Below are 12,146 nucleotides of genomic sequence, written 5' to 3'. Positions count from 1 at the left end.
TCTAGGTTTGAAGTGAGAAGTGTAAGACTCCTCACATATCCCAACGTCCTCATAAGATCCATCACAAGGTCCTAAATCATCTCCAAAGTCACCATATGCACTAGAAACTTCATTCACCTCATTTTCTCCCTCAAAATAGTAACTCTCAGATCTGCCCAAGTTTCGATCATGTCTATTTTCATAGCCTCTGCAATCTCCTTCAACTTCGTAGCCATAAAACCCCTCACTACAACCATAGTCTCTCATGTTGTAGTCACAATAATCCCCAACTATCTAAGACGTATTCCCCTTATATCACCTTTTGAACCTTCAAAATGAACAAACAAGATTAGTAGTAAAAGTTCCTTACCAACACTCGTATTCACTCACTTTTGTGATCCTCACAATTGGAGCGGCGAATATTGAAAGTTGCTTATACTCCGATAGTCAATAAGATGTCAATTCTACTTGGTGGTCGGAATGGATTCTTGCTTGATCGACTCAAGAAATAAAATAAAATTTACGTACGAACTTGAAACAAAGAAGTTAATACGAGTTAAAAATGAGAAAAACACACAAATAACAAAGACACGAAGAAACGGATTCAATAATTAATCTACAACTAAGTAGGTGATTACTAGTTGTTAATTAATTCTAGAATCAAGACATGAAACTAAAGAAACAATAACATGAAACTAAGAATATAAAATTTGAGCTTGAAAATATTGCGTGAACAGTAGAAATAATGATGTGGCAACCACATATTGGGTCGATTTTATCAAGTGGTTATTCTCAAAGGTTCAAGTCTTGGTCAAAAATTAATTTAGATTGGTGGAATTTATTTTAGGAGGGAAAATAAGTCTTGGAGCCTTTTTCAATTTTCAAGACTTGACTTTTTCTTGTACTTCTCCTTAAAACATGGACGCTCGTTTCATGGGAAAGTGGTTGAGAAGTGATGTAAAGTCTTTAGTGTGTAGGAAAAGTCTTTGAGTCACAAGTACTACACCTTGAAACTTGGATCTATGTCTTGCAAGACTAACACAATACGCACTCTTTTTCTTCAACTTCTAAGATCAACAACCACTTTTTTTTCAACAATATATGGAGATGGTGAAGAACACCAAGAACACAAACTTTGAGTCTTGAAGTTCTAAGGTTCAAGTTGGACCTCCCAAACAACAACAACAACTTCCCAAGCTTAAATTCCACAACACATTCTCCACAATACACGTTCAAAACTTGAACCAACAACACATCACACGTTTAAGTCTCGAACCCGCAACAACAATCGGCCGCACTTTGTTCACATTAACAACATCAACATTTCAAGAAAAAATCTAAGATATAGACTCAACGTGTTAGTGAGGGGAAAAACTAACACTTAGAGACAACAAAGACAAGTAAAAATATTGGCCAATACATAACAAGAACACAAAATGGACAGATTGCTATTTTTCTGAAATTTTTAGATTCAACTTTTTTTTTAACAATTTTTTTTTTATTTTCAACTAACAAGCCCAAGATTGATCTTGTGGGAACAAGACCAATCCATGCTTTGATACCAAATGATACAAGACAAACAAGAGGAACATGAAACAGCCACAAACACAGTCCAATACACCCTCCAAAATAGTCCAAAAATCACAGCAAATCGTGGATCAAATGGAGACCTCACTCGGATTCGACAAATACAACAAGAATACAAGAAACAAAGGTGTATTTGACACCCAAACCAGACACAAATTGTGAAGAATAAGATGACAACAAGAACACAAATTTTCGGATTCAACAAGACACAAAAACAGTCCACTACAAACAATAACAAGATTACAAGAATAAAAGGATAGATAGTGAGATATAGATTTGTTACAAGACTTAGGAACAAAGAGTGATTCAAACACTAAACCCCTAATTAATGTAACAACAACACCACACTCTTACGATGACTATCAAGGGAATCACTCACCCAAGATCCACTATTTTCAAGCAAAGAACAATATTGACTTTTTCAAGCCCTATACTAAGGATGACTTTTTCAAACCCTAACTAAGAACTATACTAAGGTATTGCACTCTCCAAAGAGAGAATAAGTCTTTCAAATGTTCATCATTCATTAACTAAAGAGAAAAGACCTAAAATGTACTACTTAGAGTATATTACAAAAGTAGATAAAAAGACCACATTACCCTTAATGACCAAGGGTGGCCTTGGTGTGTTGGAAGACAATATGAATTGTCCAAAAAGCCCTTAAAGCTAAGTGACCAAAATGCCCTTAGTAAAGGGAACCAAAACCGTGATCCAACAAAGGTGGTCCAAACCCGAGAATCCTTAAGTCTTCAAGGCTCCAAGCAATCTTCCACACTTGGGTTTGATCAATGGAAGGCTCAAAACGTCTCCTCCAAGTATGATCCCATGCCCTCCATGCGACCAAAGTTTGATTCTTCACATAGTGACTTTGACTGATGTCGTCAAAAGAGGCAGCCATTATTCTTGTATCACAAGATCAACTAAACGATTGTAAATGTAATAAATTAAACTGAGTTAAATGATTGCTAATTGATTGAATTAATCATATTTAATGATAAATGTTGTGATATTAGTCCAACTTAAGAGCAAAATTTAGATTGGATTGTGATTTTAATTAAATTTTCTACAATGAGTAAGTTAATTATTAGGAATTTCATAACAATTGTCGAATATGCTACAGCAAGTACGTTAGTTATTGAATGTTTGACAGCAATTGTTGAAGCAAGTAAGTTAATTGTTGAATGTTTGACAACAACTGCTTAAATATGCTACAGCAAGTACATTAGTTTCTGAATTGATGGTAGTGAATATTTCTCTTATAATATATCCGTCTAGCAGCAACCCGCTGAAAAACAATAAGCCCAACGAACTACCATTCAGCCTTGTTTTTTCACAAAACTACACTCAATAGCAGAGGAGTGATAATGGATCCAACTCATTGCGTGAGGGATGAAGTGCTTGGAGACATTAGACAATAAATACTTTGGTTTAATAGTAAATAGTAATATTTATCATACCATACCAAATTAATTTCATACAATTTAGAAATTTTAAGTTCGATTTCAATATTTTATAGTACGAAAATTCAATAACAACAGTTTATTCAACTTCGACTTACGTATACTCAAATAATAAAGAATTTTGATATCTACCAAAGTATGCACCCCTAGTCCCGACTGAGTCCCCACTTGAAGACGAACTATTATTACTATACCCTCTTTTACTGGCCTTTTCTTTTGGATTTTCAGTTGGCAATTTGTGACTGATGAGGCGTAATGGATGGTATTATAAGAATTTCTCTTTAGCAGCAGCCCAACCATCATTATGATTGTCAATAAGAAAGTTAAACCCGAAAACTCAGGATATAATACAACTTTTAACTAGTAAAAAAGATGGCAGTAGTTTAGCATTTGAAATGGCAGAATGGAACATGTTTATGTTATGTTCCTCCATACAGGGACATGGCATCTGTTTATAGATGAAACTACAGCAGTGATGCCCAGAAGCAAGTCTAGTGACATTTGTATTTAACTTGCCTCATAGATGGTGAGTAGCAGATACAAGTAGGGTCACTCACAGAAACAACTGCTAGGGCCTCGAAAGGGACCAAAACTAGACGTCATCCTCATCTGAATCATCATCAACCAGGTCAGCTCTGGCGCCAAGTAGTGTATTCAGGATCATTTGCTCCCATCCCCTTAAGCTTGCCCTGAACCTATGAAACCGAGGACTGCCTGACTCTCCTCCTTCAGAAGATTTCTTACTTGACTGGCACAACGACCTTTCTACTGGGCAATACTTCAGATTGCACTTCCCAGCTTCATCAAGTATCTCAACATCAAATGTAGGCAAGAGTGGTCTTCCAACAACTTGAACGTGCGACACACTATAAAAAAGTTAATTAATGAAGCTATCTTAGAAACCCCTCAAGTCCTGAGATTAAACTCATGACCTTTAAAACCATATGGTAAACGGACTGCAGTAATTGCGGAAAATAAAAGTAGAGTAGAATTTTTGAGGCCGAAATATCATAGATGGGGGAACTGACCATATATAATATAGACCATCCAATTGTTGTCTTTGAACTCTGCCTAAAAGCTCGACTTGTAGGATTCCACCAACACAAAGAACAGGTTCTGGTAGCTTAAACTTCTGCAAGATGTTCTCCTGTACCCATAAGAAGCCAAACTTATCTGTTACAAAGTTGACACATAGTTGAAATCTTAACCAAAACCTAGCTGCAGCTGAAGTTGATTTTAAATTGGTTGATTTCGACAGCAAAAAAGAAGACCAATTTATTAATGAACACCTACTAGCTGTGTTAAATGGATGATACACTTCCGACTAATATATGCTACGACACAGCTAAGACCAGGAAGGCAGGGATAGTCTTAGTTAGGGAAAAACGTGCAGTACTATGACTTTGGAAGTAGTTATTATCCCCCCAAAAAAGATGTCAGCCTAGAGGACCATTTCATGGGTAAGAACTAGTCAGAATAAAGGAAACTGAAATAGCATTACTGTTTCCTACCTGAGCAATGGGAAATTCTGGTGAGGTATATGTCCATACGAACTTGTCACAATAAGATCCTTGAGCAGCAGCAGATTCATGTCCATTGTCACTTTCTACATCTATTTTAACATTAGGATGTCCCACTCGGAATTTCATAGCTTTTGAGGAATAAATGGGAATGCCAAACTGGAAATATGCTGTTACAAAAACAAAATGTTTCTGGTTAATGGAGCACTAACAAATAAGCAGAAAGAACAAATCAGAAACATCATAGAAGATAAGAGCTTGAGGTGCCAACCTTGAAATGGTTGTACATGAATTTCTGATATCAGGCACAGCTTTGAGATTAATTTATATGTTAGTGTCTCAGGAACTGTAGGATCACTTTCTCCTCTACTTGACCAGTATGAAGCCCTATAATCAACACGATCTCCCGGTTTTAATGTATTCAGAATGCTTTCTTCAGGATAGTTGTCAGTGCTTGATGCATGGATTGCATCTACTAAGCAGTCTTCCTTCACACAGTTGGAAAGGCCTCGTGTCAAAAATGCATAAACTCTGTGATCCCTCTCCAGAAATAACCACTCCGCGGTCTTTTCAGACTGAGATACCATTGGTACAACCCTATTTTCAACTTCAATCATATTTGCAACACTTGATATTTCAGGAAATCTCTTTAAACAGAGATGCTTACACAAGCCATTCCCGATCACTGCACAAGAATTGATTCTCTGGTATAAAAGGCAGTCAATAAGAAAACACAAGTTGCATACTACTTCTAAATGAATGATTTATGAGATCAAAATAAAAGCGACCCGAATACAAAGATGTCTTAGTCCGAATAAACATGAGGAACTCTTAAGTTCTGACAAAAACCAAAAGAATCAGACGGGCGAAAAATGCCCTTCGGAAGGATTTAAAAGGGGGTTAGAGACTGTTCAGATTTCACGATAGCAAATATTCTGATCCAAATCTTTTAATAGCACAACGCCCTAAGCAATAAAAGTTGATAATGGCACTAAATAACACCATAAAAATTTAAGTCACTCATCGATAGAATAAAGATACAGTGCTTGGCCTCTACGGGGGAGGATTGCCTAAATCCATATAAACAGACTACTGGTCCATTCCCCAACCAATGTGGGAGTCTAACTCACTCTAAAAACCCATTTACGTCCAGGCACAGACCGGATCCCAAATAAGGATGGATCTGGCAGGCACAGACCGGATCCCAAATAAGGATGGATCTGTCTCTGACACATGGGACAACTCAACCCCAAATGCTAGGCTAAAGGGGGAGGATCACCTAAATCCATATAAGCAAACCACCCGTCCATTTCTCAACCAATGTCGGACTCTAACTCACTCTAACAGATACAAACAACACACTTCAGTTTGGCTAGCTATATAGAATGAAAGTAATGGAATATGAAAGGAATAGTACTGCATTTTATAGTGTTATATCATTTTCAAGAAGCCATCTATGAGGTTATATTATATATGCAACAAAGAGTGATCGACAGATATAGGATCCAGCATCCAACAATTATAATAAAGAGCATCGTGAAATCACCAATTCTTCAAATTTATTCAATTTTGGTCCAAACTAAGACTAATGAAACTACAGCCAGCCCAAAGGAACTTATAAAACAACAAAGTATTAAAAATGAAGAGCACAACTAGAAAAACTTACCGAATTCACGCCAAGAACTAGAAACAGCAGAAACCCGGATAAGATCAGAGGGGTCGTCCAAACACGTTAGGATCTTTGTAGACATGTCAGGTAAAAGGCATTGCACAAAATCCATTTCTTTGGTTACAAACTTTCTACTTCAATTTTCCCCTAAAAAGAAACCTTAGTAAAGCTTCAGTCTTTATCACTTTCCGCAGTCATGAAGACGTTCAATCACCTATCAAAACCCCACAAGACAAACATTAGAAATCAATAAGCCAGTCAAAACATAGAATTTGATATAAATGCACTCCAATTAAGGTTGAATTCAGAATTCCAATCCAAATTCGAAAAGAAAGAAATAAAGACCAAGAATCAAGTTAGATAACTTAAAAGAGATGGAATCTGGTGAAACCGATTCACAAAGAAAGGAAAAGATGTAAAAATCAGACAAGAAAAGAAAAGGGTGGCGAAGAAAGGAATTCAACTTTTGCAAGAAATGGGAACAAAAATAAAAGGATAAGGATCAACAAACAAATCCCAAGTGAGAGAAAAATGCAGTGAGAAAGAGAAAGGAATTTAATAATGCAACCGACAGCCACACCTTAAAAATCAATTCTTAAGCAATCAAAAGCCAGAAAGGATATTAGTACAAGACATATTTGATTAAGGATTAAGGAACGTTAATTAAGATTGTTTAATGTCTAACATTTGATACCCCCATATACCTTAAGAGAGGATGATAAGTACTACTTACCTGCTATATGTGGACCTTTTATGTAGCAGACTGCAGAGAGAGAAATAGAGAGAGGGTATTAACAGGATAGGATAGACACATGAGGAGAAGTACAAAGATAGGTTTTATCGTATTAACTGGTGGGATCACTGTCATTGGATCATGCACGTGTACTATCAAGGCTTTGAACACTCATGACTAAATTTGCCTAATCTAAATTGATTCATTTAATTCTTTTCCTAATACATTTAAATTTTAAATAAATATTTCATTTAATGTATTACTATATAATAACAACAATTATTATTATTGCATCTATTTTGCAGGTAATTAAAAAAATTAATTAATTAATATTGCTGCATTATGAAGGAGTATTATTTTAGCATATCTTTGACTCATTTCATCAACCAAAATAACCTAGGACTTGGTGTAATAGCCATTTATAACAATTTATCATTTTTTCTAAATGAGTCTTTGTATGTCCTTTGATAAAACTTTTACTATCAACTCAGTTCACATCTATAATTCAATTTTCTCCATCTATAATACTCATTTAGTTAGAATCATGAGCGGTGTGAATTTGACATAACGAGAAAAAAATATTATCCGAAATATAATACAAACAGTTAAATTGCACTGTAATAATACCATTAAGGTATACAAAATATGAATAGTATACCTGGAAGCAGACAATTATATAGATGCTGGTATATAATACGTACATATGTTTTTCTAAACTAGTGTATGTGTACGCACCTCGCGCGTGTACCTCACTTTAATGAGTTCAAATATTTCATTAAATAGGATATTTATTTCAATAATAAAGATGAATAGAATAATTAAATTTAATATCTTTTGAGTATGTAAAGATGGAGAATTTATTTATTAAACCTAATCTTTATCAAAAATATTTTTAAAAGTCGAATCAACATTCAATCTAATCTTTACACATAAAAATTTTCTCAAAGTTGTCCGACATTCATCTACCACTTGTAAACAATAACAAAATAATATGATAATAGAGATATCAAAATAATACAACTAAACCTAACCTTTACGAAAAAAAAAATTCTCAAAGCCGACCAACATTTATCTATCACCTGTAAACTGCAACAAAATAATACGACAAAAGCAATATCAAAATAATACAATTAAACGTAAATTTTACAAACAAAAATTTCTCATAGCCGATCGAGATTCATCTACAAACTGTAAACTACCACAAAATGACAAATTAATAGAGATATTATGATAATACAATTAAACCTAACCTTTACCTAAAAAAAAAATTTTAAGTCATCCTACATTCATCTAACATTTGTAAATTAAAATAAAATAATATCAAAACAATACAATTAAACCTATCTCTACACAAGAAATTATTCAAAGTCAACCGACATTCATCTACGACTTGTAAACTATAAAAAAAATATAATAGTCATCACAAAAATCCAATTTTGATAAACTAATTCAGTTTTGAATGAAAACAAAGAAAAGATATATGCACACGTGTTGAATATTACAATAAATTGAAACGGAAAAGTACCAAACTATAAAATAGTGATGATTGCTTCAACGTTTATGTTACTAATTTGCTTTAATGGGTGTTGAATAATAATAAAGTGAAAGATTACATCAATGAAATAAGAACACAGTGGATACTAAGAATTCATGTCTGCATATATTGAGTCCAAATTATCTTCTACAACTAATTTTTTAATTTATAATTTTAATTTTTAAAAAATAAAAATAATTAAAACTTGTCTTTAATGGGAAGATTGAAGATTAAAAGTTGGCTCACAGAGAAGGAACTAATCAAAGGAAAATAATTGTAAGAAAATAAAAAAGGAAAAAAAAAAGGCTCATTCTGCTATTACCCCTTGAAATTAGCTGGCCGTGTAAAAATAAAATTCCACTGGTTGAAATTCAATATTTATAGAAATAATTTCCTATTTTTCTAATTAAATAGTAGAAAAAATATTAATTAATTCGCCTACCATATAATTTACGAGTATCATATATTTTAGAAAGTCTAGTAAAAAGGAAAATATTAATTAATCTCCTACCATATATTTTAAGAGTCTCATATATTTTAGGAAGTTTAGTTAATATAATAAAAAATAATTAAATAATAAATTAAAAAATAAAAAAAAAACAGTTTTGTCTAAAGAAGAGTTTTTTAATGAAGGGTAAAAAGTTTAAATCATTTTTCTAATAGTCTTTACACTTTTAATATATTATAGACATAGATTATAAATTATAGATTATAGATAAATATGTGTTGCAATATTATTAAAATTGGTATTTCTCGAATATTTATTTTGTAAATTTTTCTATTAATTCTACTAATTTTGACTGAAGGTAGTCCGATATAATTTAGCAGGATATGGTGTTGTTGTTGTAGTCAATAAAATGTTAACATGGGTACCTTTTTATTTATTAAAGACTTAGCTTATTAAATCTATTTCAACAGAATTTAATGAAAAGATTATTCAAATTGATTGGATGACTCTCTAGGTGAATATCAATAGTTGAGGTGTGTAATAGGTTACTTATATAGTTTAGATGTGGATTCAACTTTTCGACTATAGTTTGGGGTGGAAACGATAACTTTTCCCTTAAATATTTTTAGTCATTTACTTTTGTTATTTAATAGGTTGGACGCGCCTAAAATAAGTGTAACACACGCGCCTTAGAATGGGGGTCGCGGGGAGGTAATAATATCACTTTTTTATAATTAAGGTGTGTAATAAGTTACTAATATAATTTAGGTGTGGAATAAACTTTTCGGATATAGTTTAAGGTGAAAACGATTTTTTTTTCCCATTACAAGGCATATTGATACAAGAGTATATGACATAATGTAAGTAATGGATTACAAAGTCATTGTTTCTAGTAAGACAATTAATATCTTTTGGAACATATGGTGGTTGTCTGGTAGGATAGTAAGCAAGCAACACATAATTACTTTGTGGTCTTATATTGTGATCAGTGTGTGAATATCTTGACCATTTCAATAAATACTAATTACATCAGGAACGAATGTAGCCTTTTTTTGTTATAGTTTTTAATGTGTAGGAAAATTATTTAATTATTTTAAAATAATTTATATTTGAAGTGTATTAAAAAAGTCATATTTTTAAATGTATTTCAGAAGTCATCAAGAGATGCACTTGAGAAGACTTACTCTTCAAGTCATCAAGAGAGATACTTGAGAAGATTTACTCTGAAAGTCATCAAGATATATACTTGCGATGACTTACTTTGAAATCCATCAAGAGATATACTTGAGAAGGCTTACTTTGAAAGTCATCAAAAGGTGTACTTGAGAAACTAAATCTTATCTATAAATACTGTGAAAGTCATCAAAAGATATACTTGATAAACTAAGTCTTACCTAAATTTTCTCTATAGTTTTCTCTTTCTTCTTAGAATTCTGCTTAGTCATTTTGGTTATTATTTAAACCTATGATTTAACTTGCTGATATATGTATTAATAATTTTGTTGATTCGTATATCTTTTGATTAATTAGGGAAGACTTATTTAACTCAGAATATTCTCTAATTGACCAGGAAAGTGTTTTTTAATCCTGGAAAAACATTTCACACTGCTGAAATAATTTTTTAGGACAGTACCTAGCACGACTCAAGTATAATTAATATATTAACCTGCTAAGAAATAGTTATATTACTGTTATAGTTGTTTTATTGATTATAGTATTATCATTGAAGTAGCAATATTATTATATACAGTTATGTTATTGTACTGCTAATATTATTATTATAATATTTTGTTAACAGTTAAATAATATTGTTATTATTAATTTTACCATTGCTCCCTAACAATATGGATATATTAGATATAGAAGGCCCGTGCTCAACACAGGCCCAATATATATTATTTTTTATCTTAATTTATGTGACACAAATATAATTTAGATAATCAATCATTAAAATAATTTAAATTTTTAATTATTGTGATTTATAAAATTTTTTCTTCTATTTCAATTTAAGTGACACTAATATAAGTTCGAGAGTCAATTGAATATTTTATATCTTTTATATTTTTAAATTGTTAAATATGTGATTTATAATTCTTTTAGCATAGTTTTTTAATAAGATATTAATACTCTCTCAGTTTCAGTTTACGGGTCTTCTCATTTTTAAATAATATATGTTACTTTATGTCTTCCTCTGTCCCATCGTAATTTGTATGGCACTAATATAATTTCGATAGTCAAACAAATATTTTATGTTGACATATCATTTTGTGTGTATTTTATCTTTTTTATGAAATATTATTAATTTTTTAATGCTTAGATGACCATAAAAATTAATTAGGGTGATATAAAAAAATTATGATTGAAACAATGAAGCAGACATGTCTTAAATAACTTATAACAACTAATTAGAAGTGATAAAATAAAATTACTATTATAAAAAAATATATGTAAAAAAAAATTAAATGAGTCTCATATAAGACATCTAATTAATTTAAAACATTAAGAGTTAATTTATCATTTTATATTTAATTTAACTTTTTTATTAAATATTATTAATTTTTTAATACTTAAATGACTTATAGTAATTAATTAGGGATGATATAGTAAAATTACGATTAAAGCAACAGAAGAAGGTTGTACAAAATTTATTATTTTATTTCTATTTTATTTTTTTTTAAAATTAATTATGAGTGATATAATAAAATCATAATTAAAACAATGAAGCAGACAAGTCTTAAATAACTTATAACAGTGCTATAATCAAAATTACTATATAAAATACTTGTAAAAAAATTTAAATAGATCTTATATAAGAAATCAAGTAGAAATAAAATGTCAAAAATTAATTTATTATTTTATATTCAATTTATCATTTTTATTAAATATTATTAATTTCTTTATACTTAGATGACTTATAATGATTAATTAGGAGTCATATAGTAAAATAACGATTAAAACAACTGAAGCAAGCAGCACAAGCAGGATCGAAGAGATGCCTGCTTATTACCCTTTATAAGTAAGTAGAATATAAAAGCTTTGCTGAAATATTATTCATTTCATTCAAAATAAATAAATTTTTGAGGGTGTAACATATCCTTTAAAAGTTAGTTAATTACATAAATAAAAGAATAATCTGTCAATATTATATTTTTATTTCTTCTTAAATTTTTCTTAAAATTAGAGACAGTTGCAAAATCCCATTAAAGTGAAAGGTAA

At 31.2% G+C, this 12,146-nt stretch overlaps 1 protein-coding gene across 4 annotated transcripts; it reads right to left on the bottom strand.

Moving 5' to 3' along the window:
• Nucleotides 1-3,371: 3,371 nt before the first annotated feature.
• Nucleotides 3,372-7,057, bottom strand: LOC107863285 (F-box protein At4g00755). 4 transcript variants are annotated; one of them, XM_016709145.2, is made up of 6 exons: nt 6,949-7,057; nt 6,213-6,399; nt 4,818-5,231; nt 4,538-4,716; nt 4,055-4,173; nt 3,372-3,892 (listed from the first exon to the last, which is right to left on the bottom strand). In XM_016709145.2, the coding sequence occupies exons 2-6, from the start codon at nt 6,325-6,327 to the stop codon at nt 3,619-3,621; spliced, it is 1,101 nt and encodes a 366-aa protein (XP_016564631.2). In that variant the 5' UTR covers nt 6,328-6,399; nt 6,949-7,057; the 3' UTR covers nt 3,372-3,618. The 4 variants fall into 4 exon arrangements, with proteins under 4 accessions (XP_016564631.2, XP_016564627.2, XP_016564628.2 ...); XM_016709141.2 differs by having other exon boundaries at nt 6,213-6,429; nt 6,949-7,032; XM_016709142.2 differs by lacking the exon at nt 6,949-7,057 and adding an exon at nt 6,796-6,919 and having other exon boundaries at nt 6,213-6,429.
• Between the last annotated feature and the right edge of the window lie 5,089 nt (nt 7,058-12,146).

This window comes from Capsicum annuum, chromosome 3, assembly GCF_002878395.1.
Source record: "Capsicum annuum cultivar UCD-10X-F1 chromosome 3, UCD10Xv1.1, whole genome shotgun sequence".
NCBI classification, from domain to species: domain Eukaryota; kingdom Viridiplantae; phylum Streptophyta; class Magnoliopsida; order Solanales; family Solanaceae; genus Capsicum; species Capsicum annuum.
Note: the sequence above shows the minus strand (reverse complement) of the source record. Positions and strands in the feature narration are given on the sequence as shown.

Coding starts and splice junctions, on each gene's coding strand:
- LOC107863285 (XM_016709145.2), bottom strand. CDS start 6,327: ATGGATTTTGTGCAATGCCTTTTACCTGACATGTCTACAAAGATCCTA. Junction 4,717..4,817: donor TCATGTACAACCATTTCAAG/GTTGGCACCTCA, acceptor TTTTTGTAACAG/CATATTTCCAGTTTGGCATT. Junction 3,893..4,054: donor GATGGTCTATATTATATATG/GTCAGTTCCCCC, acceptor ACTTTTTTATAG/TGTGTCGCACGTTCAAGTTG.